At 44.4% G+C, this 26,460-nt stretch overlaps 2 protein-coding genes and 2 long non-coding RNA genes across 5 annotated transcripts in view; 2 read left to right on the top strand and 2 right to left on the bottom strand.

The window, feature by feature from the left end:
• Window positions 1–7,267, top strand: part of TMEM170B (transmembrane protein 170B) — a gene marked incomplete at its 5' end in the record, with an annotated part of 31,904 nt that extends 24,637 nt beyond the window's left edge. The window contains 2 exons of one of the 2 annotated variants that reach the window (XR_014159136.1): window positions 4,836–5,084; window positions 5,141–7,266. Of the gene's footprint in view, window positions 1–4,835 lie in introns of both variants that reach the window. The other variant, XR_014159135.1, reaches the window with a different exon arrangement.
• A 3,014-nt stretch (window positions 7,268–10,281) lies between these two features.
• On the bottom strand, window positions 10,282–26,387 carry ADTRP (androgen dependent TFPI regulating protein). The gene is made up of 6 exons (XM_081873171.1): window positions 25,961–26,387; window positions 22,674–22,808; window positions 19,123–19,224; window positions 13,842–13,957; window positions 12,517–12,668; window positions 10,282–11,542 (listed from the first exon to the last, which is right to left on the bottom strand). Exons 1-6 carry the CDS (start codon window positions 26,120–26,122, stop codon window positions 11,496–11,498), a joined length of 714 nt encoding a protein of 237 aa, XP_081729297.1. The 5' UTR covers window positions 26,123–26,387; the 3' UTR covers window positions 10,282–11,495.
• Window positions 15,125–19,116, bottom strand: LOC309348178. The gene is made up of 2 exons (XR_014159272.1): window positions 16,865–19,116; window positions 15,125–16,806 (listed from the first exon to the last, which is right to left on the bottom strand). It is a non-coding gene; the product is annotated as an uncharacterized lncRNA (long non-coding RNA).
• LOC309348191 lies at window positions 19,231–20,637 on the top strand. The gene is made up of 2 exons (XR_014159284.1): window positions 19,231–19,411; window positions 20,088–20,637. It is a non-coding gene; the product is annotated as an uncharacterized lncRNA (long non-coding RNA).
• Window positions 26,388–26,460: the final 73 nt, after the last annotated feature.

The raw sequence follows: 26,460 nt of genomic DNA, 5'->3' as shown, positions 1-26,460 counted from the left end.
AACTCAGGCTAAGACTGACCAATGCAGTCGCAGCAACACTGGAGAAAAAATGTAGCGGGAGACCGTTCAGATTTAAGAGCTACTTCCACACAGGTTAATGATTAGGATTCCTTACAGAACTTATATCCTGCCATTTCTTCCAAAGGAGTTCAGGGTGGCAAACAAGCATTAAAAAAATAAAAATATTTTTTAAAAAACTATTCCGATACAGAGGTAGGCTGGGGAAGATCTCAATTTAAAAGTCTTGTTGAAAGAGGTGCCCAAAAAAGCCCCACAGAGATTTCGCCAGTCTGCTATTCAAGGGGAGGGAATTCCAAAGGGCAGATGCCACAGAACTGAAGGCCCCATTGCTCCATTGAGCAGAAGAGACCTTCTGGTGGCATCTGCAGGAAGCCATCACCTGATCACGAAAATCACCAGGTCAAGCAAATGCATTAGGGGCAGCTTCACAGCACACACTACAGAGAAAGAGGATAGGAGAAAGTTCGTTGTCAGTTTAGCTTGGCAGGGCTTGCACCATGGGACTGTTGCGGCCAGTATACCATCTGGCCGGCTGAATCAAGTTTTATTTCTGTAGCGACATGTAATCTGACATTCTGACAAGGGAGTTGCAAGGGTGCGCCCTGCCAAGACAGAACGAGGCTTGTTGTGGAGAGAGGAGGCACCCGAGAGACGGACGCGCGGCATTGTTTCTGGCTCAAAGTGCATTGTGTTGGCTCTCCAGATTCCTTGGATGGGATGTTTGAATATTTCACATTTGATTGAACTCATCCTGTACCAAAGGAAAATAAAAGAGAATCTAAAGGACGTGACCCTCGTTATCCCTTCCACCAGCTGGACAAGAAAATAGCTTCTAAAAAATTATTTAAAGGGCCCAGATTTTTATCGCTGCAATCTTATTGGTTTCAGCAGGGCTAAGAAGAAAAAGGGGACTTGGCAGTATCAGTTTTTCTGACATGTGTTCTCCATGCTACTAATAACCTTGGAAATGGAGAAAATGGTCATCGACCTCAGAATGAATTTTTCATGCTGTGCGATGACTCGCTGTTGACCCCTTACATTTTGTTTCACTTGGATATCAGCATTATCACACACACAAAAACCCTTTCGGTTGGTTTTCTGGTTCTCATTGCCAGTTTGAGGGTGAGCATACCATAAATCTAAAACACTTCCCTCATATTGAAATGCCTTTACAACTTCAGCTGTTTGGATTCTTGAACCAACACTTCTGAAAAAGATAACAGTGCTGCTACAGTTTAATAATGAAATGGCATTTAATTGGGGGGGGGTTTCAGTGAGGGGTTCAGTTTGGGGGCAAAGCAGTGGTTTCACCTCCAGCAAGTAGTCTTTTGAACCAGTGCAGGAGACCGCTTGGGAATCAACTTCCTCAGGTTTTGGGATGGAGGAAAAACTCATTTTGGTTTTTTAATGAAAACCAAATTTGATTTGATTTGCACTTCTTGAATACATGAACTGAAATACAGCTATCCTTCAAGATTTGCACATCTCTGATTTTGCAAGGCAGTTCTTCAGCCAAACAATATGTATGAAAAGTGTTTTTACTGGGGAAAATGTGCACAAAAGTGCATATATTAGTGAGATTAGCATACAAAAATGTGTTCGATTAGGGAAAATTGCTTGCAAAAATGTGCATCATAGTCAAAACATCATACAAGAATGTGTTTATGAGAAGAAATTTGCACTGAAAGGCTGATTAATTTTCATGAGGATTTGTTTTTTTAAACCTCTGGAATATGGAGAACTGAATTAAGGCTGGGAAAATAAGAAACTAACTGAAACTGACAGGTCCATCCATTCCTGCTATGTTTCCATGGTGTAAGAAAGCCGGGACACAAATATGAATGGGGGGATACTTCCTACTGACTTTTTAAAAAATCAGAGAGTAGGTAGGCAATTGCTTAGCTTTCTCCCCTTGAAATCAGTGGGCAGGCGCTTCTGTTTTTCAGGACTGTGGCCAATGATCATAACTTCGAGGGCCACTGCATTTCCACCATGCACAGGACTCCCGCATTATGGTCCGCTGTTGAGAGGCAGGCTGAGATTTTTCCTCCTGGCCAGATGGGCGAGCTGTTGCTCTTCTGATGCAAAGAAGAAAGAACAACAATGACCTGTTTGGAAAAGCCCAGGTCTAAGAATATACTAAGGTTCTGGTTCTCCCTCCAGCCTCCGCCTCCTCCTCTTCCACACGCAGCAGCGTGTCCCCTTCGTAAAACGGGAATATAGTAATCAGGGAAATATGTGTTGGCTGTTTAGCAAAAGGGTCAAATCCATTTAGGTGGAATTCCAGTCTCTCTGCAATAACAATGGCAGGAAACCTGAGGGGAGAGGGGGAGCTCCTTGGGTTGACTTCTGCCAGCAAGTCTCTTGCAGAGGATTGTTGAAAGACTTGGCTGGCATTCGGCAGCTTTCTGTTTCTTTGTGCTGGAATGCTGTGATTTTTTCCAAACACAATGGAAGACCTGGGGTCCAAGGCAAGCAAAGCAAAATGACAGGAACTTCTCCTTTTATTATGGGGGGCGGGGGGCGGCGCAGGGGAGGGATAGCTAGATCCATTTTGCTTAGGCCTTGCGTTATTTACATTGGCCTCAAAGGAGCATGCGAATGTAGCCTCCTGGTCGCAAATCTGTTCTCCCAACCTGCTCAGCAGATAGGCCCAGGTTAAAAATAAACAAACGAGTCCCCAAATTGCACCCTGCGAGAACAGACAGTGAATGTTTCGATTGATCTTCAGACTGTCTGCCCTAGTGTTTACACACCCAACAACTGAAATGCACAGGGGCAGTAGTTTGACTGCACGGTTACAGGCACACAGTAAGTGGGCGGTTGGACCTCCATCAAGATGCGTTGATGCTGCTTCCTGGGAGGTAGAAGGGGAGGGGCAGGGTAGCATGGAGGCCAAGATGGGACCAATGCACCAGCAAAGGCAATCATGCCGCTGCCTCTCCCGCTATCTCCCGGTAAACAGCAGCAGCAACATGGCGGTCAGGTGAATAGCACTGCCTCACCAGAGCACCTGCAATTGTAATAATAATAATTTATTATTTATACCCTGCCCATCTGGCTGGGTTTCCCCAGCCACTCTAGGTGGCTCCCAACAGAACATATAAAAAAGCAACAAAACATCAAACATTAAAGACTTCCCTAACCAGGGCTGCCTGCATATGTCTTCTAAAAGTCAGGTAGTTGTTTATTTCCTTGACATCTGGTGGGAGGGCGTTCCACAGGGCGGGTGCCACTACCAAGAAGGCCCTCTGCCTGGTTCCCTGTAGCTTTACTTCTCTCAGTGAGGGAACTGTGAAGGCCCTTGGCGCCGGACCTCAGTGTCCAGGCTGAACGATGGGGGGTGGAGATGCTCCTTCAGGTATACTGGGCCAAGGCACATCCTGCCCATGCAATCCTCTCGCAAACAGTTTTCTGCAATGTTTGGGGGGAACATGAAATGGTTGAGCAAAGTAGGTTTGCCAATCCAGCCCTGCTACTACTCAAGAGTGCTGTGTCTGCCTCAGGTGGCTGGTTTTGGGTGTCACGAAAGGGCAGAAAATGGCTAATTGTTTCATATTTTGCTGTTGTCTTTTTACTGGGAGGGGATGAGATACTTCCGGGGTTTTCTGCTTCAGGCACCAAAATATTTATCTATTTATATCCTTCATTTGTTGCATCTATAGGCCACCTTTTTGTCCAAGGAGCTCGAGGCAATGTACATGGCTCTCCCCCTCCACATTTAATCCTCACAACAACCCCGTGAAGTAGGTTAGGCTAAGAGGCAGTGATTCTGAGGAGCGTGTGGCAGAGGCAGGAGGCCTGGGGGTTGACCCAGGAGAGGTGGCCAGCTATTTATGGGCGAAGGGGAAGAGGAATGGTCAGAGCTGTTGGAAATGGGTGAGCAGGATGTGTTGGAGTCTAATCAGGTGAGGGATGGGCAAATCAATTCCCTCCCACCCCCTACCCCACTGTCTCGTAGGACCAGGAGGGGGCTGAAGAGGAAAGAGCAGCGAAGGCTTCTCTGTAGGAGAAGCCTCAGCTTGTTTGCGCACAACCCATCAGATGAGAGTACATAAACTACTGCAGGTGCGCCGACTCAGGAAAGAGATTGGTAGTGGTTCATGACATCATGACATGGCACCCGGGTGCCATGCACGATGTCACAGCATTGTGTGTGAAGCCCAGATGTTGATGTCTGGGTGTCACGCAGCAGCTCAGCTTTCATGGCTTGTGGCTCCTCCTCCATCTCTTCCTCCTCCTCCTGCCGCCACCACAGACCAGGGGCTGCTTCCCCTCCATGGAACCTTGTGCATGACACCTAGACAAACATTGAGGGGGCTCAGTCCCCCGCTAACAAATATCAGAGGGTTCAATGGGGTTCAGCCCCCAGGAGTCAGTGCCCCTGGGCTGTTGGGGTGTGTGTGGTCCCCCTGTTGCCGCAATATACATGTCTGTTCAAAAATAAGTCTATTGTGTTCAGTGGGACTTGTTCTCAGGTAGGTAGGTAGGTAGGTAGGTATAGGATTGCAGCCTCAAACATCTTTTATTTAAATCAGGGATAGGGAATCTGTGGTGCATCCAAATGTTGGACTACAACTCCCATCATCCCTCACTATTGACCTTGCTGACTAGGGCTGATGGGAGTCCAGCAGCATTCTCCATCCCTGATTTTAAAAGATGGCAGTGGAATGGAAGGTTTCTTTAAAAAATAAAAAATTAGGGAATACTTTTTTATCTGCAGCTGGCCAGAACTTCATTTCCATCACAGATGACACTACGTTCTAAGAATGACGTATGATGTGTTTCCTCAAAAGCATTTCCCCTTTGCTTAGCTTTGCAGGCAGCACTGCATGAACTCAGGTGGTTGGAACTAACGTGCAGGAAATGTTTCTCCACAACAGCAGATGGTGACCGCTTCAAACAGGAAGAAGCTGCTTCGCACACCGAGACGTATCTGAAGGACGACCACGCACATTCCAGTGGAAATGAACCTTCAGGTTAAGAATGAATGACTCAGACAGGGCTCGTCTTCTGGACTTTCATCCACTTTGGCCAATGGGGTGGGGGAATTCTAGACATTTGTATATTTCCCATTATAGCGAATAACAGAACGCAGAGGTTCGTTTTATACAGGGAGGCTCAAAGCCCAAAACTCAAGACACAGAGAGAGCACAGAGCAACTCAGAAACAGACCTATGTGTTGCCACCAACAAACAGAGCAGGCCCATTGAAACTCATAGGCCTCCATTACTTATTTATTTAGCCACATCCACTCATTTCAGTGCATCCGTTCTGAGTAGAACGAACACCAGATGCAACCTAGTTTTTTAATTTAAAAAAATCCTCACCCATACGGATACAACACAAATGGTGGGGCTCATGCCTGCCCCTTAATACTGGAGTAGGTGGAAAAGTAGTCTGAAACAGTGGTGTAGCATGGGTTGCTAGGGCCTGGAGCTGTGCAGAGTAGGGGTGAGAGGGAGGGGAATGGGGATGGACTATGCATGTGCATTCAACTGCCTGCATCACCCAGAAGACTGTAGCTGCAAAGATAATAAAAGAAGAATTGTTCCATTGTCTGGAGAGGTCACTTCCTGGTTCGCATGGAGAAGCTGTTTTCAATTGCACCCCAAACCATTTTGTGCCTGAGGCAACCACCCCTGTGGCCAACCCATGCTATGCCACTAGTCAGAAAATGGACAGTGCAGCTTCCTATCTTTCCCATCGGCCATCAGAATTTTCAGGGAATTCTGCATGGCCTGGTCACAATACTGGGATCAGCACAAATGCTTTAAGGCTTGCCTGGATTAAATGTGCAGATCTCAGCCCAGAGGCCGCAGCATCAAGTGCCAAGTTACTGTGTAGGCAGGGCAATGACTGCATATGCTTGAGCACAAGACCAGAATTGTTTGGGCCAAGTAAAGGCATTTCCATTGGCCTTTGTGAGCCGAGCATTCTCTGTGTTAAATATATATGTGTGTGTGTGTTTTGTTTTTGTGTGTGTGTGTGTAAATATAATAAATTTCTTACAGATTTTTGATTGTCACCTTGTTCCTCCTCCCCACCCCCCTTGCTTCTGTGAATATTTATAACCAGGGTTTTGAAAAAGAGGCTTGTGTGTGGATTAAGATGCACGGGATGGGGGGCATACAAAGGACTACACAGCTCTAGAAGCCTTTTGTTTTCGAGAGCTGTCCCAGAGCCAGGAGTGGGAGCACACACATTAGCACTAAATATTGGTTTTGGCAGCTTTCTGAGCTAGGCACAAGGGCCATTGTTCCACTTACTGGCAGCAGAGCGCTGTTTAGAATATGTAGCTGTTGTGAATGTCCAAGATGTTTCTTATTGGGCCAGGTCTGGTTTTAGTCTCAACCAGTGTTTCCCAAACTTGGGTCTCCAGCTGTTTTGGGACTACAACTCCCATCATTCCTAACTAGCAGGACCAGTGGTCAGGGAGGGTGGCAGTTGTAGTCCAAAAACAGCTGAAGACCCAAGTTTGGGAAGCCCTGCTTAGTAGATAAATCAGCTAAAGTTCTTGATTTATTGTGGAGGGCCATTAGGTGAGAAGGTGCATTTCAGCCCCTGGGGCTGCAAAGAAACAGCAGTCTTGTTTAGTTTCTGAAGCTGTTCTGATGACGACTACATAAATGTAGCTGTATTTTTAAAAGTGTTTTTCTTTGAAGAATAGCATTTTTTGTTTATTGAATGATCAGCTGCCTTTGGAGTCATCACCTGATGGCAGGCACTTATACAGACTGGCACCTTGAGATCTACAATGAAAGTGCCTGGTGAGTCTCCCTGGGGAGAGCATTCCACAAGCAGGGAGCCACCACAGAAAAGGCCCCTTCTTATGTGGCCGCCCTCCAGGCCTTTTGTGGAGGAGGCATACAAACAAGGCCTTGGATGATGATTGCAGGGTCCAGGTCAGTTCTTCACAATCAACCATAATTACACAACCAGAACTTGCCAGCATAGGACTGAATCCCACCTACAACAGTGACAGTCTGGAAGGGCCCACAGTCTGGAAGCATTCAAACTCCAGAGGCTCTATTGCAGAGGTCAGACTTGCCTGAAGCAATGATTCTTCAACATCAGCTTCATTGGACTGGTCATGTTGTGCAGATGCCTGATTATCGTCTTCCAAAGCAACTATTCTATCCCAAACTTAAAAATGGAAAGCATAATGCTGGTGGTCAACCAAAGAGGTTTAAAGACTGTCTCAAGGCAAATCTAAAAAAAAAGTAGTATAAACACTGACAACTGGGAAACACTGGCCTACGAGTGTTCCAGTTGGAGAACAGCCTTTACCAAAGGTGTCATGGGCTTTGAAGACAATCAAACTCAGAATGCAAGGGAGAAACATGCTAAGAAGAAGGCACGCTTGGCAAATCCACACCGTGATCAACTCTCGCACGGGAACCAATGTCCCCACTGTGGAAGGACGTGTGGATCCAGAATTGGCCTCCACAGTCACTTACGGACTCATGGTTAAACCGTGTTTATGGAAGATGATCTTACTCAGCTAAGAGTGATTCCCAAAGAAGAAGAAACATGCTACCCTCCTCCCTCAGTGTTTGCAAAGATGCAGGGAAAGAAGAGGGGAGAAAGCAAGGGGTAGAAAAGAAGGTAGGGAGACCAGGAAGAAGAGAAATAAAAGGGAAAGAGGAGAGGAGAGGAGGAAGGAGAGCTCAAGATAAAGCATAATCCAGAAGTGGAGCGATCTCTAGCAAGCACTATGTGCTGGAAATTTGTTAAGAGGTGTCTGGTGTGTGAAAGCAGCTGCTGGTTTCTCTATAGGTATTGCTCAACTGGATGCATTGAAGCACATTAGTAGGCGGGCTTTTCTGACATTTTGCTGGCTGCTGTCTGTCACCACACCCCCTACTTCCATGTCAATCAGTCCAAAGGAAAAGATGCATCCAGCCTTTTCCCATCAGTTGTTGTTGAAGCTTTGCTTTTAACAGCAGCCTTGTCTGCAAACAATAGCAGGTATGCTTTTTTTTTTTTTAATGCACAGCTTTCTGAATTCTCCCTTTTGTTTTGTTTTTTGATGTGTTGCTCTCAGATTATATGATTCATGGAGGGGAGTATAAAGTGTCCAAAGCTGTAATCTGTCCCCCATTTACCTGGAAGTAAACCAGCCTTGTATTCAATAGGACTGACTTCTTTCAGACCAGGTTAGGACTGTATCATTTTTAGCCTGTTGGAAGGGGACCTAACCCCCTCCAGATGTTCTTGGTCTTCAGCTGCCATCACCTGAGCATTGGCTATGCTGGCTGGGACAGAGTTTGAGCTGAACATCAGCTGCAGGGCCACAGGTTCCCTTCCCTGGCCTAAGTAGCTGTATATCTGCATTTAAATAGCCTGAGAGCAAAATAGGATGTCTCTGCTTTAAAAGAAACACACCAAAACCCCACAATACGATCATTTCACCAGAAGATGGTGCTAAATAATGCCAAATAATTTCACTGGACTCACACTGCTTCCCCCAGCATTCATTTCATAATATTCACGCCATTACATTTTGTTTATATCAGAATTATTTTGTGCTGACATTCTGAAGGCCTTCATTTGCTGATTCTTCAGGAGAAGGACAAAGAGATGTGGGGAGCTCTTTTCAACAAAAATCCAAGGCCTGTGTTTCAATATATATTCAATGTTCAAGTGTACGTTGCAAAATGGCACCACACTCTTAAGAGCATTTGTTTGGGTGGGTGCATGTTATATACATTATAGTAACCAGAAATGTTGGTATTCCAGAAGGAGAAGTCCACGTGGTCTGAGAAGAGCAGGGAGCCTGTCCACCTGCCCTCCATAATTGGTGCCCCAACGCTTCCTCTTTCACCACCTTTAAAAAAGCCCTGGGTTCAGGTAATAATAAGAGGCAAGGCTGTAGCTCAGTGGCAGAGCAAGTGATTTTCATGCAAAAGGTCGCAGGTTCAATCCTTAGCATCTCCAGGTAGAGAAAGAGTCCTGTCTGAAACCTTGGAAGGTCACTGGCAGTCAGTGTAGACAAAATACTAAGCTAGATGGAGCAGTGTTCTGGCTCAGTATAAGGCAACTTCCTATGTTCCTATGTTGTTCATTTTCAATTTAATTACTGAGCAGTTTTTTAAATTCTCAGATTTCATACTGTAGGCAGCAGTCAAGTATCATGAAAGCATTCATGCCCAGCTCTAGGCTGTGTGTGTGGGCATTTGTTTAATAAAAACTTGTAATTTATACAGGGGTTCCACACTTAGGCAGAGAGAATACAGCTATAAATAAATGTAAAGAAGCGCAGAACTGAAATAAATTCTGAATCCTAACTTTAGTTGTTTTTCGGCTGATTAAAAAAAAAGAAGAGATTAGTGGTCTATAATTAGATCTCCCCGACCCTATAGCTTTTCTTGAAGAATATCCTGATTCACAATGTGAACCCCCTGAATGGTGGTTGGACTTTCTTGGTACTTCTCTGATTTTTTTCTTATTTTTATTAGTGTTGATGTTATTGTTATTATGGCATCTCTGAGTTATTTTGGTTGAACTTCCCCTCCTGGTGAAATCCTGTGGAACTGGACGAAACTCTTGTAATGTTTTTAGATTCACCTACTTTTTTCTGCTGCAGTAGAGATACTGAATGTTTTTTGAATTGTCCCAGTGACTTTAGCCAATTTGTGGTCCAGGGTGTGTGTGTGTGTGTGTGTGCATTTTTACATATTTACTGTCATGCGGTAAGAAAACACACAACAAAATCAATATGGTTAAGTATTCTCCACTTACCTAAGAGGTGAAAAATATAGGGCAACACTTCATGGTTTCACTTCCTTTGGAGAGGGGAGAGAGCATAGTGGATATTTACGGCATATTTGGTTTTTTTTGAATTATACCAGCAGAGCCTAATGAAAGCAAGCAGACTTGTGAAAAGAGACAGCTAAACTGCTGATTCTGCACCAGATTTTCCGAAGCAACAGTGTATTCCCATAATTTCCAGGCTAGCTAAAATTTTCTCAGCTGTCTCTACGTCTGTCTGTCTCATTTTCAAAGCTGCCACAGACTTTAGGTGCCTGTTCCCAAATTCTGATGGGTATCACATTCCTAAGGCAGGAAAGAAACTGCAGGTCATTAAAGTACCCCTTTTTACATCCCTGATCACGGTTGTGCCCAGTTTGCTGGGCACAAGCATGACAAGCCCATTTATGCTAATCCAAAAAAGAAAAAGCTACAATCACCACACCATTAAAATAACGGCACTGTCTTTTATGCTTGAGAATGCTGACCACTGAAGGAAACGATGGGTCATGTTCATTTATTTTTTTTATTAACCTTTTCAAAGAACTGCTCCAGTTCTATAAGACTTAATAAGACGCCGAGGCTAATGACAGAAATAAACTAGCAAGTGAGATTAGTAAATGAATGGGAAATGTGGCAGAGAGATTTGTGTTAACCCTCATGTTAACATAATGTTAAACATAATTACATTATTTTGATTCAGGAGTGCCACATCTAAAACTCAAAAGAGGAAACCATGTAATGTCAGGAATCTCATTAACTTTTTTTTACTGTTTTTTGTAAATGCCTATTAATAATTCGGATTTCAAGCTGCAGCCATGCTGATTTCACTGGACACTTAGCAGATCCGCTCTTTAGATCACTAAGGATGAATGCTTATCCTATGGCATTGAGCTTGAGCACCGGATGCTATGCATTTCCTTAATCTGCAACTGTAAATTCTTTTCCTTAATCATCTGAAATTATGCCATCAGGTTAGTCTTCATGATATAGTACAAAAGATTCATTTAAAGATAGGCAGCCCTTGTCAGTCTGAATTTATTGGTTCTGAATCAGGTCTTCCAGGACCTAGAGTCTAGCCTTTCCTACGCAGGGGTTTCCAAGGGTCTTGATCACATTGGTGCAGTCATTCACAAGCCAAAAACCTCCTATGTCTGCAGCACTCCTCTCAAAGTAGGCTCTTCCCCATCTCTCTCTCTGTGCAGGAGAGGGGAGAAGGGCCCAGTCTCCACCAGAAGAGATGCAACAGGCTAGATTTGCACGGCATTGTGATGACTGCAGCTTCCATAACAACATAACACACAAGTGTGAAGGTCCAAGGCCTCAGGAGCTGCTTGTGGCTCTCCCAGTGCAGTTTAGGCGCATTGATAGGACTGACGCAATCCACTCCAGACAGTTTGTAGCAGCCTTGGAGGATTCTGTCCTAAGGTATGTACCACTTATTTAATTGGCATGCAACACACCTGTGGCTTGATGTGCCTGGGGATCCATCTTAAGCTTTCTGGAATCAAATTAATCCTCTGGAATCCTGAAAGGGATCTGCCCAGGCAGACCCTCAAATCCATCCCCAGAATCCAGTTATTTTTAGAATCTAGATTCATTGGAAGACACAAAGTGTTGAACAAGCATACAAGAAGGTTCCGCACGGAGAGATCTTCTTGCTTGACTTCGCTGGCTTCATTCTTAATTCATCTAGGTTTTGCTCTGGCATCATCCAAGTTTCATTTGCTTTTCTTCTTGTAAATGTCAAGTATTACTACGGAGTCACCTGTGAAATGGCATAAGCAAAAGAAGAAAAATGGCTTACTGGTGAGATGAACGATAACAATCCAAACACAACTTGATTTTGTTCCATACTGGGGGAAAAGAAGTGAACTCACTTCGGGGCCAGCAGCTGACAGCCCTGGAGCAAAATCTGGCCCCTGAACGGAGCCAACAGCCACTCTCTGCACTGCCAAACTAGAAGTAAGAGTGAGCTGCAGGAGAAAGTGTTGCTGGTGAGCCACAAGAGACTGGGAGAGGCAGTGCCCTTTGCTCCCGTTTCAGAGTAGCTCTGCAGCAAGATTATCTGCTAACCAAGGTGTGTGGGGGGGGTCTCACTTCCCCCATGAACAGGCAATCTTATCCACAACTGAGAGACAGACCACCTACTTCAGCAACCCCAAGTTGGTTGGGGGGTCCCATTAACTCCCTGGCACATGGCCCATAATAATCTAGTTTTAGGGTGGTTTTGCACATTTACTGACCATGCGAAAGACTGAAGTTTGTTCCATGCATCTTATCTCTATCATGCATACAGGAACACATGACCAGGGATAGCTTCCCTCTAAAAATGGTAATTATTGGAACTTGCCCCTTCACATATGCACCTGCTTGCATGGTGACTATAGGCTTTCTGCTTATTACTAACCTTGCTTGCTAGTTCACTTCTGCTTTTAGCCTCAGTGCAATGTCTTCTTATCATTTATAGCACTGGACCCACCCACCACCCATGGGGGGGAAATTACAACTAGGGCCTGGCAAGTGAATGTGCAAGTTCTACTAGCCCTGATTTAACTGTGAGGAATAAGAATCAAGTGACCAGGCAGGGAACTGAGAGAAGCCAAGGGAATTTATTTTCTTTCTTTCCTCCCTTCCCTTTTTAACCTTTCGATGTGTCACCAATGTATAAGAGAAGAACATGTGCAAACTAATTTTTTAAAATGGTAACTTTCGAGGATTTGTTTACAAGACTGGACTCACCCCAAATCATGCGGACGAGGAATTCTCCTGTGTTGTAGCAAAAGAGAGTGACGAAAGCGCTCCCCACAAAAAAGGCAGCTATGCCGGGTGCACTTAGCTCTTCAAAGAGAGGGTACACCCACTTCCCAGTCACCGAGTAAATCCACAGAAACCTAGAAAAGGATGCATTTTAGTTTGGACATCTTAAGTTAGAACATAGCATCCCAGCTGGGCTTGCTGTTTCCTTGGGAAGAATGTGGCATCTAAGGGCCAAAGTACAAGCTAGGACAAACATTTAAAAGGCTTGCTCGAACTGTACACTGAAGAAGAAGAAGAAATGCAGTCATGGGGTTCTAGCTCAGAAGGTGTTCTAGTTTCTTTCCCAAAATTGCTGCCATTACCCTGCCCCAGCTGCTTTTAGCCCTTGAAGACACTATAAGGGGCCAATAGCTTGGGTAAGATTATTGGTTTTTGGGTTTTTTTAAACACACCTGCATTTATTCACAGGTACACAAACGCATAAAAGATCTTTTTTTCTGCCTGGGGTAGCCAGATGTTTTGTTATGCAGATCTCTATGTGGGAACACCATTTAGTGAAAGAAAACAGCAAAAACATAAATGCAAGTCGTCTGACATGGTAAATTTTAGGTAAAGGGGTGGGGGCTAAAGAGGTAGTTCTGAGGAGGTAGTTCATCCCCTAAATACTCTAGTCTGGGATCCAACACCAGACTTGAATGGCAGAGGGCTTGGGCACCAGCAGAGGCTAAGAATATTCAAGGCCTTCCATCCAGGTTCAGAGGATAACATTCAACCCCCCCACCATGATCACATTGCCACATTGCATTAGGATGAGCTTCACCTATGGGCCAGAAGTTCCATTCCTTCTGGAATACGGACACCTTTTTAAAAGTGAGTTTTCTGGGGGAATCTCGAAGAGGCCTTGCTCCATGCTCACAACAGCCAAACTAATAGACAGCACAAATCACAGCAAGCAAACTCGTGCATGGGAAAGGAATTTCAATAAGCGGCATGAATAATCTCATTAAGTTTAGGATCTGATTAGGCTAAAAAGGCCCCTCATGAGGCCTAATGTATGGTTGTATAATGCACTTGTTCAACAGTTCCAAAGCTTCTCTAAAGTCTGATCAGGAGTCTATTGTAGCTGAATAGTCGGGATTTCTTTCAGCAGGGTTAAGCAAGGACCGTCTTTTCAACAGAGGACTTTGTGGCTGCATGTAATAACTAGGTGAGAGAAGGCATTCCCTCTTGGCTTCCTGCCTGTTAAAGAGGGATGCCAAAGCATCATGTGAAAGAGACTTTCTTCATTAAAAAAACAAAGATCTTACCAACAGACATAGGCAGCACCCCCAATTGCTAATAAGCTGATCCCTTTTCCCTTTGATGGAGAACGATGTGGGGTAGTCAAGAGGTCCATCAGGGACAACGGTAATATAATTGTGTGCTGGGAAGAAAATACAGTGCGTCACACAAATTTGTACTCGTGTTGAATCTATGAAACTCATCATTGTTTACAATAAGGTGTACAGAGCTTTGGCCTGGCCTGTCTACCACAAGTCTTTCAGCCAATGTCCTGATTGGCTGTTGGCTGAATGTTCTATGCCGTAACTTTCTGGGGCAAAGACAATGGGCTTTTTTGTTCTTTCAACCAGAGGATTAAAACAAAAACTTTGCTATTCATTCTCAATGCCTTATTTTAAGGGATATCCCTTCCTTTAGAGCAGTGTTTCCCAAACTTGGGTCTCCAGCTGCTTTTGTGCTACAATCCACACCATCCCTGACCACTGGTCCTGCTAGGAGATGGGAGTTGGTCCAAAAACAGCTGGAGACCCAAGTCTGAGAAACCCTGCTTTAGAGGGTTGCATTGTCCTATATACTACCGGGCCTGTCTTTTTCAGGAAGAAAGGAGATGGAGTTCATGAAGCTGGCAGGTGCCTGGATTTTAGCAGAGGCTGTGTCCCATAGCATCAAGGAAAGGAGACACCCTTTCCCCTGGTCTAACCTAGACTTTTGCACCACCCTCGCTTTTGACAGTCAGGATACCCTATGCTGAGTGCCTTCATTCCTTGGCAATGCTGCCAACTTGGTAACAGTAGGTGGAAGGGACGGGGAATAGCTAACACACCCACACCCCAGCCTCAGAACTATTAGGGTGAGGCAACAGTAGAGAGTTTTAATGCGTGCACTGCTGCTATAGCCGTATCTTGCTCTCACCTTTTCAGCATGTACAAGGAAGAAGGGTCATTGCTCAGTGGTAGAACATGTGATTTGCATGCACAAGGTCCTAAGTTCAAACCCCAGCTTCTCCAGGTAGGGCTGAAACACCTCTGAAATCCTGAAGATCCATCAGTTAGTGTAGACCAGGGGTAACCAATGTGGTGCCTGGCACATGTTGCTGGACTACAACTCCCATCAACCCTGACCATTGACCATACTGGCTGAAGCTGATGGGAGCTGAAGTCCAATATCACACTGGCTACCCATGGAACAATGCTGAGCTAGAGGCAACTTCATATGTAACTTCCCCTAGAAAACAGGAAGGTACGCCTCACTTAAGGTCACCATGATCCAATAGTAGAGGCTAGGGAACTAGCTTATGCAGTGGTACCTTGGTTCTCAAAAGCCTTGGTTCCCAAATGCCGAAAACCCGGAAGTGTGTGTTCCAGTGTTTGAACGTTTTTCAGAAGCCAAACATCCGATGCAGCTGTCAGCTATTGTTTCTGGGGCATCTGCACCAATCAGAACCTGCGCCTTGGTTTTCAAACATTTCGGAAGTCAGACAGACTTCCGGAACGGATTAAGTTTGGCACTTTTGTTTTTGCTATTTATTTTGCGTTTATGATTTTGAGGCTTTTTCAGTTAATTTGTTTTTGTGACTGTGTGGAACCCAGTTCAGCTACTGATTGATTATGTGACTGCGGAAATGGATAAAAGCCCCCCATCCAAACAATGACTATCGTCGGTGTAGTAAGAAATTTAATTTTTTAATTTTTTTTATCATCTACAGTACTGTCTTATTTATTTTATAGTACAGTAAAATCATTATTGCTTTCATCTTATGGATCAATGCTCTCGTTAGATAGTAAAATTCATGTTAAATTCCTGTTTTAGGGGTTGTTTTTAAAAGTCTGGAACAGATTAATCTGTTTTGCATTATTTTCTATGGGAAAGCACACCTTAGTTTTGGAATGCTTTGGTTTTGGAACGGACTTCCGGAACTGATTAAGTTTGAGAACCAAGGTACCACTGTACAAATATCGATAGATGGTGCATTTTAATAATAATAATATCCTGTCATTCCACAGTGCATGCTCTATATTTTTAGGGTCACTTGGCTCTGGCACTTGTACTATTTCTAGAACCTTCGTATGTTTTGCCTGTTATTGCAAAACACAGAAGTACTGCATGATTGACTAGTTATTGCAAAGCTTTCCATTTGCCACTGGCTTTCAATTAGCTCTCTAAATGAATTCTTTTTACTAGACAATGGAAAGCTGACTGCTGCAATGGCATTAGTAATGGACCATATACTGCAACTTAAAACTAGTTGAAAGCCCTTTAAATGCATTTTGTTTTTTTCTCAGGCAAAGTGGTCCCTACTCATAGCAATTTTTAATATGACTCTAGTCACACCACACACCATGAGTCATTAAGGGCAATTAAACTTCATTGCCACTATAATGTATTGTTTAATCTAGCATTCATTCAAATAAATGCAAGCTTTGTCCTTTAAGCAAATAATTTAAAAAACCTGTTTAAAAAGCAAGTCTTAATAATTAGGCCTGGATTGACACCAATCTCCAAGGGTTGGCAAAAATGGCTGGAAACAGTGACTCATTCTTGTATTTTCCATTAACAGTTTTCTTTTCAGCTTCACTTGTAACAAGTGAAACTGAAAAAGGAAAACAATTATCACAGAGAGGGGAGAAAAGGTATTCTTTCTCAGTCCTCCCCCTCCCTCACTCTAAAAAACCAAACCAAACCCCAAACCCACTAATTTGAACAAAAGCTGTATGTAATGATTTTGCTGTTAATGAATGGGTTGCTTAAAATACTGTATTACGTTCCGACTGCTTATGAAAGTTTTTTTTTACTTTGAGTAATGTATTACTTTGTTTTGATTTATTTACTGATACAAGTTAATTAAATGCTTTGCTTTCTGAGGGGAAAGCATATTAGTTTGCCACCCTTACTGAGATGGCATAATACGATGCTAGCAGTTTCAGTTTACAGTGGTACCTCGGGTTAAGAACTTTATTCGTTCCGGAGGTCCGTTCTTAACCTGAAACTGTTCTTAACCCGAGGTACTATTTCTGGGTTAGCAAAGTCTGTAACCTGAAGCGTCTGTAACCCGAGGTACCACTGTATATATAAATATTGAATGGAAAATGTTTTCTTGGGGGAATCTACGTTTGTCTGAGTTTCCAAATGTCCAACCCTTAGAGAACACTTTCCAGATAGAATTGCCTGTACTGGTGGTGTCTCTGCAGGTCTGCTATAGAACCCCTGAATGCTGCAAAGGATTCTGGGAAGTGGCACACAGTCAGTTAATATGGAGTGTCGGCCAGGTTTGATGGGCCATGCCATCATCGCTCACTACAATACGTTTAACATTCCCTAGCGGGCACTATGGGGCTGAGGCCTCTACAGCCCCCCCCCGGTGTTTGTTGGGATGGGGCTCTGGCATCCAAATGTCCCATCAGGAGGAGGCCTGGTCCCATCCCTGGGTATGCATGGGGGGTGGGGGTGGGGGTGGGGGTGTTGGTAGGTATGGAACTTCCTTTTCTTACAGATGAAGTAGGTAAGCAGTTAGCAAGTGAAGAACACCATCACAGTAGGTTGAAGGTTTTCCCTACCACAACCCTCCCCATACAAATATTACTGATTATCCACAGATGTGAACAAGTTCTAGGAATCAAGTTCCAGTGTACGTGAGGATATGTTTTGCCTTCCTTCTCCCTGCACTGGCACATGGCGGTTATCTAGTAAGGCAAGTTTGGGGCAATGTGATGGTGCTCAGCTCTTCTCAACTCTTCTGCCTCCTTCAAAACTTCACAGATTTGTTCATAAGGGAACTTGAATCGCTTAGAAATTTCTGGTTTTCTTAGGAAACACGGAAAGAACAAATGTTAGCTGAAGGGATCCATCATTTAGCTCCATGCCTAGGTTGAATAATTCATGCAGAATGATTTGCCCATTGAGCGAGTGTCACATCACTTCTGAAAAATGGGCTCATTCTAACTTCTCAGGAACATAAAATATTTAAGCTATGACTTTTTTTTGTTTCGTTTGTTTAAACAGGTTCATAAGGCTTGTGGCTGCTATCCTACACCGATTTTCCATATGTGCCAATGGAAGTGGCTCAGTCCCACCATGTCATCTTCTGCTGGTGTGAGGATAATGTTAGAGGAAACTAACATTATAAGGTGTCAAGAGGTCAGATCATAAAAATGGGTCTTTATGTAGCATCCGTCTATGTTAGTAGCCCATAATGGCACTGAGTAGGGAAGGTTGAGAGAATCCAGGCTGAGTCTTGGATATGATTGCTGTTTCATTTGTTTTGGTTCTTATGACTCATTGCCCTTCTTCCACATGACTAGCATTCCAGAGGAGCGAGTGATGCAAACAAACTCATTTGTGCAGACGATAAAGGCAGAATTTGGGTTGTCACTGCAAGGAATATTGATCTTTTCGTAGCACTGTCCTGAGTAAGAGCCAGTAGCCTCATTCACTACGGAAGGTTGATAGAATCAAGCTTGAGCGTCTTGAGTATGATGGTTATTTCATTCATTTAGGCCCTTAGGATTCATACTGAACTTTTTCACACACCTATTCCCAAGAGGACATGTCGTGAATTCTGCACACACCCACAGCTTCTATTTTACTGGTAGCATCTTTGCCCAGAGCAGTAAAGATCCCCCCCCCCACATTTGCTTTCATTTCTGTTTTTGGCTAAAAATGAAATTTAAAATGTAGGAGTCAGCCAGCCATCATTTTTGCACTGCTGCTTGTTGTTTCTACTCACATTTGCTGCTCGACTGGAGAGCTCCTGCTACATACCTTTTTGGATTCTTTTACTCCGTTCTAAAAACCACCAAACATTCATTTGTATTCCCAGACATTCTGCATTGTATAACACTCTGTTTACAGCAACAGCACTCTCATTCTTTTATATGCACTGCAGTAACCTAGAAAGTGTCTCTCTCTCCCCACCCCATCCTGCCACCCCGTTTAATGACTTCACATCTTTCAATTGACTTACACTTGGCAAGCAACGATTCACTGATATTTTCCCCTATGCTTTAAGGCTTTCTTTAGCAATTCACATGCCCACTCATTGCCCATCTTGGCTTAAAGAGAAAGCAAGGAAGCAACAAATAAAAATTTGCAGAATCTGGGCATGTTCCTGCCAAGGTTAAGCGCATCTTATTAAATTTGATGAGAGAGATTAAGTATATATTGACTCTCCCACTGAGATCAGTAGGAATTAAAAGTGCATAACTGGCTGGATCATGTCTGCTTTCGCTTGCATCCATCATGCGATGTTTGAATATTTATTGCAGATTGCCTTTGTTCCATTTTGCTGTTGTTGCTTTACATTTTACTCACCATAGCATGATTCAGCCATAAAGGAAGGAGGGGATCAAGGCTCTTGGGATAAACAAGCTCCCGATCATAAAGGTATAGTGCCCAAAACAACATAAACACTGTCTGAAACAGAGTATTAAAAGAAAAAGGTGATGAGTTTATCTAACACAAGCATCTAACAAAGTACTTTCCACTTCTCTCAGATAGAGTACTGTGGCAAGCTTCTTCTTGTCACAGCACTCCAGAATAATGAGTTGTGAAATGAGGGCCTGGGATTCACTTATGCAAGGTTTCAAACAATATCACAACAGTATGTATTTTATTATTTTAGAAATCATTTAGTGCTGTAACCAACTCTGGGCCACAGAACCTACATAAGCCTTTAGTCCTGGAAATTGTGATGTACAGGCGACAACCATTTGGTGAGGGGGTTCTGTTCCTGGCCCCCATGCACATTGGCAGAGTGTGCATAAGCCCTCTCCACCCTGTTACTCCCCTACCACATTCCTCCCTCTTCTGGGCCCAAAAGAATCCATGTGTTGGCGGCCGTATGACAATTGGATGCACCTTAAATGGTTGCCCCCTGCAGCAAAAAGAAAGGCAACATGAATCTTCACATGACTTTCTCCACATGTTCAGTGAATGTGTGAGGGCGGAGTGGCCATTCTGCCTGCTGGCCATATCAAGTGCCCATGAGCAGTCCAGAGGGTTACTCTTCCTACACTGGGTAATCAAAGCCAGTTAACACATATACAGCACTAGACTGACAGGCTTCCTGAAAACTTCAGTGTTCCCCAAAGTCCTGAAATTCAGAGCAAATACAAGAACTGTCCTCAGATTATGTTTACTACAACTAATAATAATTATGCATTTATAAAATAATCTTGATTGCCTTCTGTTTGGGTACAAAGAGTGCTGTATGATTAAAAGCACACTAGCCATTAAAAAAACATGTATGCAAGCAGTTGTCTAATTACTTTTCCTAGGGATGCTCTCTCCTTCGCAATGTTCGATTTGGGAAGAATTTTGTTACTTTTCTCTCACCTCCGCAACATGCATTTAAAGTAGGAGAGCTGTAGTATACCCTTCCCAGAGCTACAATTTCCCAGGATTCCTTGGGGAAAGCTTCAACTGTTATCTTTGGCAAAGACTGGCATGAGCAGGGAAAGAGGGAAAGCCGTGAAGACCACCAGGAGCTGCTTTCTGGGCTAAAAATCCACAAAGCCCAGTGAAATCTATTCAGACCTCATATACAGTGGCACTTTTTCAGCTGGTCTGTCTGGGATCTGTTTTATATTGAAGACGCCAAGGATGCAAAGCATGGACGCCATTGCCAAGCAACGGGCTCTTCCACTGGGTGAGAAAGCCAGTAAGGTCTTTATAGAATGAACAATAACCAGATGGGGAGAAAGAGAACTGTGATTTCAACCCTTCTATCAGAAATGGCCTGAGCTTTTTTGCTGCATGAGGTGAAGGACAAGATTTCCCCCATCTCTGTTCTATGCACAGAAGCCAATTAAACTTATTTCAACACTGGTGACGGAATAGTGTCCTTTACTAGGCAGCAGGTTAGTTTGGAAGGGCCAAGACAGGCTGTATAGCATACCCAAGCCTGTCTTTCCACAGAGGAGAATGACAGAAGGGAGTGGGGTAGGAGGGACAGCCAGGGGGCTGTTGCTGCTGCCTCCGTCCCACTGTAACTGCTGCCTGTGGCAGTCGCCTCACTTTGCCTAACAGTAGGACAGTCTCTGTCTTTGATGATGATCAGATCTACCTTCTGCTTCTGCAAGCGGCTTAACGACAAACATCGCCCTCATTCATTAAGAACAGGCTTTAAGCCGAAAAAGTGAATATTAGCTATTGAGAAATCTTTCTCAATGGGTGCATTTCAACACAAGAAAAATAATTACAGCATCAGTTGTGTTTTCTTGGCCTTGTTTTCTCTGCTGAGTGTGAGTCCACATTAGAGCAAACCAGGGACACAGGAGCTGAGAAAGGATGTTCTCCTACTAAAAATAGTAAGCATTGTTTATAAACAGAAGCAAGTCCCTCTCTACACTTAGTGATCCCTCACACCTGGTGATCCCTCTACGGGAGTAGAAATAAATGGCTTTGGAAACAGTACACTCTGCTCATTTTTCGCCAAAAGAAATTGTCTCAATTTTACCTGACTTTCCTTGCTTGCATTTTCACAGGTTTAAAGTGGAGTATTAGTGTCTGATGCTTACTCTACTACATAGCTACACATGTATTATTTTTTCATACTAAACATGGGACGTTTCAAGTGAAATGTGTTTAACTGAGGCTGAGGTTCAGTTCAGGCATATTTTGGCAATATGCAGCAGAAAACAGAAGTGTGAGTATAAACACACCCACACATATCCCTTCTGTTGCATGTTGTAAGATGCTAAATGGCCCTTAAAGTGCTTATCTGGATTTTGGAAGTCGGCAGATAAAAAAAGGTAAAAAGGGGTCCCTGCATGGTTAAATCCAGTCAAAGGTGACTATGGGTTGCGGTGCTCATCTCGCTTCAGGCGGCATTTGTCCACAAACAGATTTCCAGATTATGTGGCCAGAACGGCTAAACCGCTTCTGGTGCAACGGAACACCATGATGGAAGCCAGAGTGCACGGAAATGCAATTTACCTTCTTGCCACGGCGGTACCTATTTATCTAATTGCACTGGTATGCTTTCAAACTGCTAAGTTGGCAGAAGCTGGGATAGAGCAACAGGAGCTCACTCTGTCGCAAGGATTTGAACCGCTGACCTTCCGATCAGCAAGCCCAAGAGGGTCAGTGGTTTAGATCACAGCACCACCCACTCCCTGATAAGGCAGCAGGTAATATTCATTGGGAAAATAGGAAGTTAGATATAGAGATACAGAGTGCATCTAGGTTGATATTGTCTGCAATGATCTGCAACAGCTCTCCAGAATTTCAGATGGGGCCTTTGCCTGCTCTACCTGGAGATGCCAGGAATCAAACCCTCTTTCTTTGTTTCAGTTGCCTTGCTTGGTTTTTGAAAACATGAAGCAGTTGTATTCTATAACACACTAAGTGTCTTTCAGGCAATTATATATGCTGTTTATATATACTGCTACTATTACAGTATCAATAAAATAATAGTAATAATGAACTATCTTTAATGAATTCTCATTAGTAATAATGTGTTATCATTCATGAGTTATCATTACTTAAAGCATCGTTGGCTCAGAACAATCCTTCCAAAGTAACTAGCGCTTGTCTTCTAATAGTGGCATACAGTGGTGCCCCGCAAGACGAATGCCTCGCTAGACGAAAGAGTTTTCCGTCTTTTGAGGTGCTTCGCAAGACGAATTTCCCTATGGGCTTGCTTCGCAAGACGAAAAAGTTTTTTCCCTTCCCCCCCCTTTTTCTAAGCCGCTAAGCCGCTAATAGCTGCTAATCCGCTAATAGCGCTAATCCGCTAAGCCGCTAATAGGGATGCTTCGCAAGACGAAAAAACCGCAAGACGAAGAGACTCGCGGAACGAATTAATTTCGTCTTGCGAGGCACCACTGTAATACTGATGATTATGTGTATTTGAAACTCACCATGGAGGTAGGAAAGGCCAGGCTGCCAAAGATCAAGTCTCTGAAGGGGAACATGGACTTAGCAAGTCGCAGTTGCTTCATTAGTACCAGTGCGTCAATCAGCAAGGAGATCCCGAAGTAAACAGCCTGCAGAACCTAAATTAATTACAGCTAATGAGAAAATCTTCATCCATTTTTAATTGTGCACACCTCAATGAACTCTTAAGAAGGCAGTTTTCAGGGTGAACCATGAATCAGCACTGTGGAAAACGCCACTAGCTATATCTATCTTATTTACTGAGAGTGTTTTAATAAATTAGTTTGGGTGGTAAACTTTAACATTGTATTGTTTAATAGACTTATATAATGTTTTATGAGAACTAAGTAGCTTTGTTAGCATCAATGTGCAAAGATCCACTAATTTTTTAAAAAAAATCACCTCTAGGGAGTACTATAGCTTATCTGCAAGGTAGAAGTACAGCTATAGACAGACTCTAAAGCTGTGTACACACTGTCATTTACTCTGCATCCAGTGTGATCCCACTTCTAGTTTGGAAAGTGGTGTACACACAATGTTAATCACAATCCAGCTCCATCCTGTCATTTCTTAGAAAATACTGCATTTTGATGTGCTGTTGGCCAAACCAGCTTCAATAGGAATTGAGGGGGGAAATGGCCAACTGTATTGTAAGCTGGTGATATGTACACAGCCTTAGCAGAGGTCACAAAGGAAATAAAATATTCTAAGTTACATTGAGAGACCGCAATATAAATAAATGAAGGAACAACATTATACGTGAAATTTCAGAGAGGATAAGTTTAGTCTTTACGCCAATCGTGTTCCGGAGCATAAAGCAAGGTGTTCCAATGGGTAGGCCTCCACTAACAGTCACATTCACACCATATATTTAAAGTACATGCCTTCCTTAAAAAAGCTGGGAACTGTAGTTTACCCCTCACAGAGCTACAACTCCTAACACCCTTAAACTACACGGACTGCATGAAGGGGTACAATATGTTTTTGTCCTCTTAGCTTAAGTCACAAATCTGGCTTAATGGTTTATGCATGTATGAAAAAGTAAAAAAAAGTTGTCAATTGCAAAGTGTTCAACTGCAGAAAAATAGTAGCGTAGGGTATACATTAGCAGAGACTTCCTAACTTTATGATCAGTCCAACAGCAGAAAAAGGGCCAAGGCACAAAGAGCTGCCTTAGGTATGCCTGTGTCTTGGAGTTTGCATCTCCCCTGCCTTTGAACAGCAGATTTTGGACTCCCTACCATATCACACATTGCGTTTCAGTGTTGTTGTTTTTTAATCCGCAACAATGAGTCTTGTGATACTTGAAAGACTAAGAGCTTTATTCTGGCATTTGCTTTCACAGAAAGCAATCTGCTTTTTCAGTGTTGATCTGTTAAGGTGCCACAAGACAGTGTTGTTCCTGCTCCAACAGACTAACGCAGTGGCCCCTCTGAAACTTTACTTGGGGGGGGGGGAAAGGAAAATCTATATCCCTCCAGATGATGACACCATCCCTGACCACTGCCCAGGAAAAGCAGAGGCACCTGCACAGCAAGGGATGAACATAAGCAAAAGCAGTTAACACAGATTTTAGGAGCAAATTAGACCTGATGGCCAAAGACCCATGGAGAGAGGGAGACCCAGCCGGGTGCGCTTCTGAATCCCTAGGAAATTATGGAGGGTGTGTATAATTTAAACTGCAGCATGGGGTGGAGGAGTCAACACATCTCCTGCACAATTACTACTATTACACACTATCCACTACTTAGTAAAAGCTATTTCCCCTCCCCCCCCCCCCCGTGGTCTCTTGACACTGGAATTAACTCGTGCAAGGTAGTGGGGTGGCTTTAAAAAAGTCTTTTTGGTGGGAAACCACAGGCAGGAAAAGCGTTCTGCTTCCCTGCCCACATAGAATCGTAGTTGGAAGAGACCCTGAGGATCATCTAGTCCACCCCCCTGCTGTCAGGTAGCACCCCCTGGCCAGCCCCAGAGACACAATTTGCCTGGGGAGCTTGTAGCCAGGGCTGTTGCAACGAACAGCTATGCAAGCCTTTGGGAGGCAGGGATGCAAGAGGGCATCAGAGGAGGGAGGAACGGAAAGAGGGACAGAGGCCAGTGTTGCTCGCATTTCCATGCACCACCATTTCCATGCACCCCAGGGTGCCATGGCACACTGGTTGAAAACCACTGCCCTACGGGGATCAAACTTGCAACCTTGGCATTACCAGCAAGCTTGTTGTTTTCTCCTGCTCCAGAAGCCAGGACCCAAACCGATGGATTCAAGTTACAGGAAAGGAGATTCCAACTAAACAGCAGGAAGAGCTTTCTGACAGTAAAAGCTGTTCCACAGTGGAACAGATTACCTCTCCTTCCTTGGAGGTTTTTTTTTTTTTTAAAAAAAATATATTTTATTAAGGGTTTTCTTGTTTTACAGTGTAAGTGTAATGCCTCGTGTATTTTTTTTTCCCGTGTAACATTTTTACAAATCCATTTCATTTGTTGATGGCCATCCATCACAAGATGCTTCAGTTGTGATTCCTACATTACAAGGGGTTGGACTAGATGACTCTGGGGATCTCTTCCAACTCTACAATTCTATTATTTCCTGCTAGGGTTGCCACCTTTGCTTTCGCAAAATACAGGGCAGGGCAGGGGGGTAGGCGACCCCCCCCCCCCCAATCTGGTGCTGAAGTGACTTCAGAGCAACCCATTGCAATCTATTGCAGCCTAACAGGTCAGCCCCTCTGGAATTTGTCACCCAGGCATGCACGCACATGCACACACACACACACACACAATTGCAAATCTGCCTCTGCTTTAAATGCAGTGATCTTTCACACAGAGTTTCAAATGCATGCATTTGCAGAGGACTCCACAGCTTGGCAGAGAGAGAGAGAGAGAGAGAAGACCAAACCTGAAATACAGGTGAAAACTGTAACAAATACAGGACATAACATTTCACTTGGAAATGCGGGACGATACAGGTGGCAACCCCAACCCACGCTGTACGTATTTCAAACCCACCCCTCTCCCCCCGCCCCCTAGTTTCAACGGGTGGCTAAGGGGCTTCAGGCTAGTGAAACGTATAACTTTAGCCTAGGTCGGGGGTTCGTGGCCGTGGGGACCCCCGTGACCCCCCTCCTGGGGATTCCCACCCCCTCAGCAGGCGCAAGCTGCCCTTGGACCGCCGCCGGTCTCCTGAAGCGCCGATGGCGGGAAGCGAAAGCACCTCCCCTCAGACTGAGGCGAGAGGGGAAGGCCTGGCTCGGCCTCCGCGCGCGCCGCTTACCAGGTTGAGGACGGTCAGGAACTTCCACGGCCCGCCGTAGGCGACGATGTTGTCCGGCTTCTTCTCGCCAGGTCCCGTCCCTATCTTGCTGATGAAGGCGACGAGGAACACGTACCAGGCGAGAGCGAGGCCGTGGAAGAGGAAGAGCGAGGAGACCTTCATGGCGCGCGCGGTGGGGGAACCGGCAGCGGCTCCTCCTTCGCCGCCGCCGCGGGAAGCCGAACGGGGAAGCTAGTCAGCGGGCATCACATTGGCAGCAGCGGCCGAAGTTTTGGCTTCCCTTCCCGTTTTCCTTTGCCGCTGCCGTTCGTTCACGTGAGGCCAGGCTTCGACCTTTGGATTTATATGCTCTCCCTCGAGATTACTCGGGGAGATTAAGGGCCCGAGTTGCATAAGTTTTCGCATGTTTTCGAGGATGGGAGTGGAGCTGGAGGCGTGGGAATCCCTAGCTTAGTGGCATGGCGAAGTTTTCCTTTGAGGTGCTTTGCTTAAAACAACCA

This window comes from Podarcis erhardii (genome assembly GCF_964252035.2).
Source record: "Podarcis erhardii genome assembly, chromosome: 8".
Taxonomy (NCBI): domain Eukaryota; kingdom Metazoa; phylum Chordata; class Lepidosauria; order Squamata; family Lacertidae; genus Podarcis; species Podarcis erhardii.
This window is presented reverse-complemented; position numbering and strand designations above follow the sequence as displayed.

Excerpts from the sequence above, each read along its gene's own strand:
- ADTRP (XM_081873171.1), bottom strand. The coding sequence starts at position 26,122 with ATGAAGGTCTCCTCGCTCTTCCTCTTCCACGGCCTCGCTCTCGCCTGG. Across the intron at positions 13,958-19,122 it reads TATGGCTGAATCATGCTATG|CACACAATTATATTACCGTT; the intron begins GTGAGTAAAATG and ends TTTTCTTCCCAG. Across the intron at positions 11,543-12,516 it reads CCTCGTCCGCATGATTTGGG|GTGACTCCGTAGTAATACTT; the intron begins GTGAGTCCAGTC and ends GCCATTTCACAG.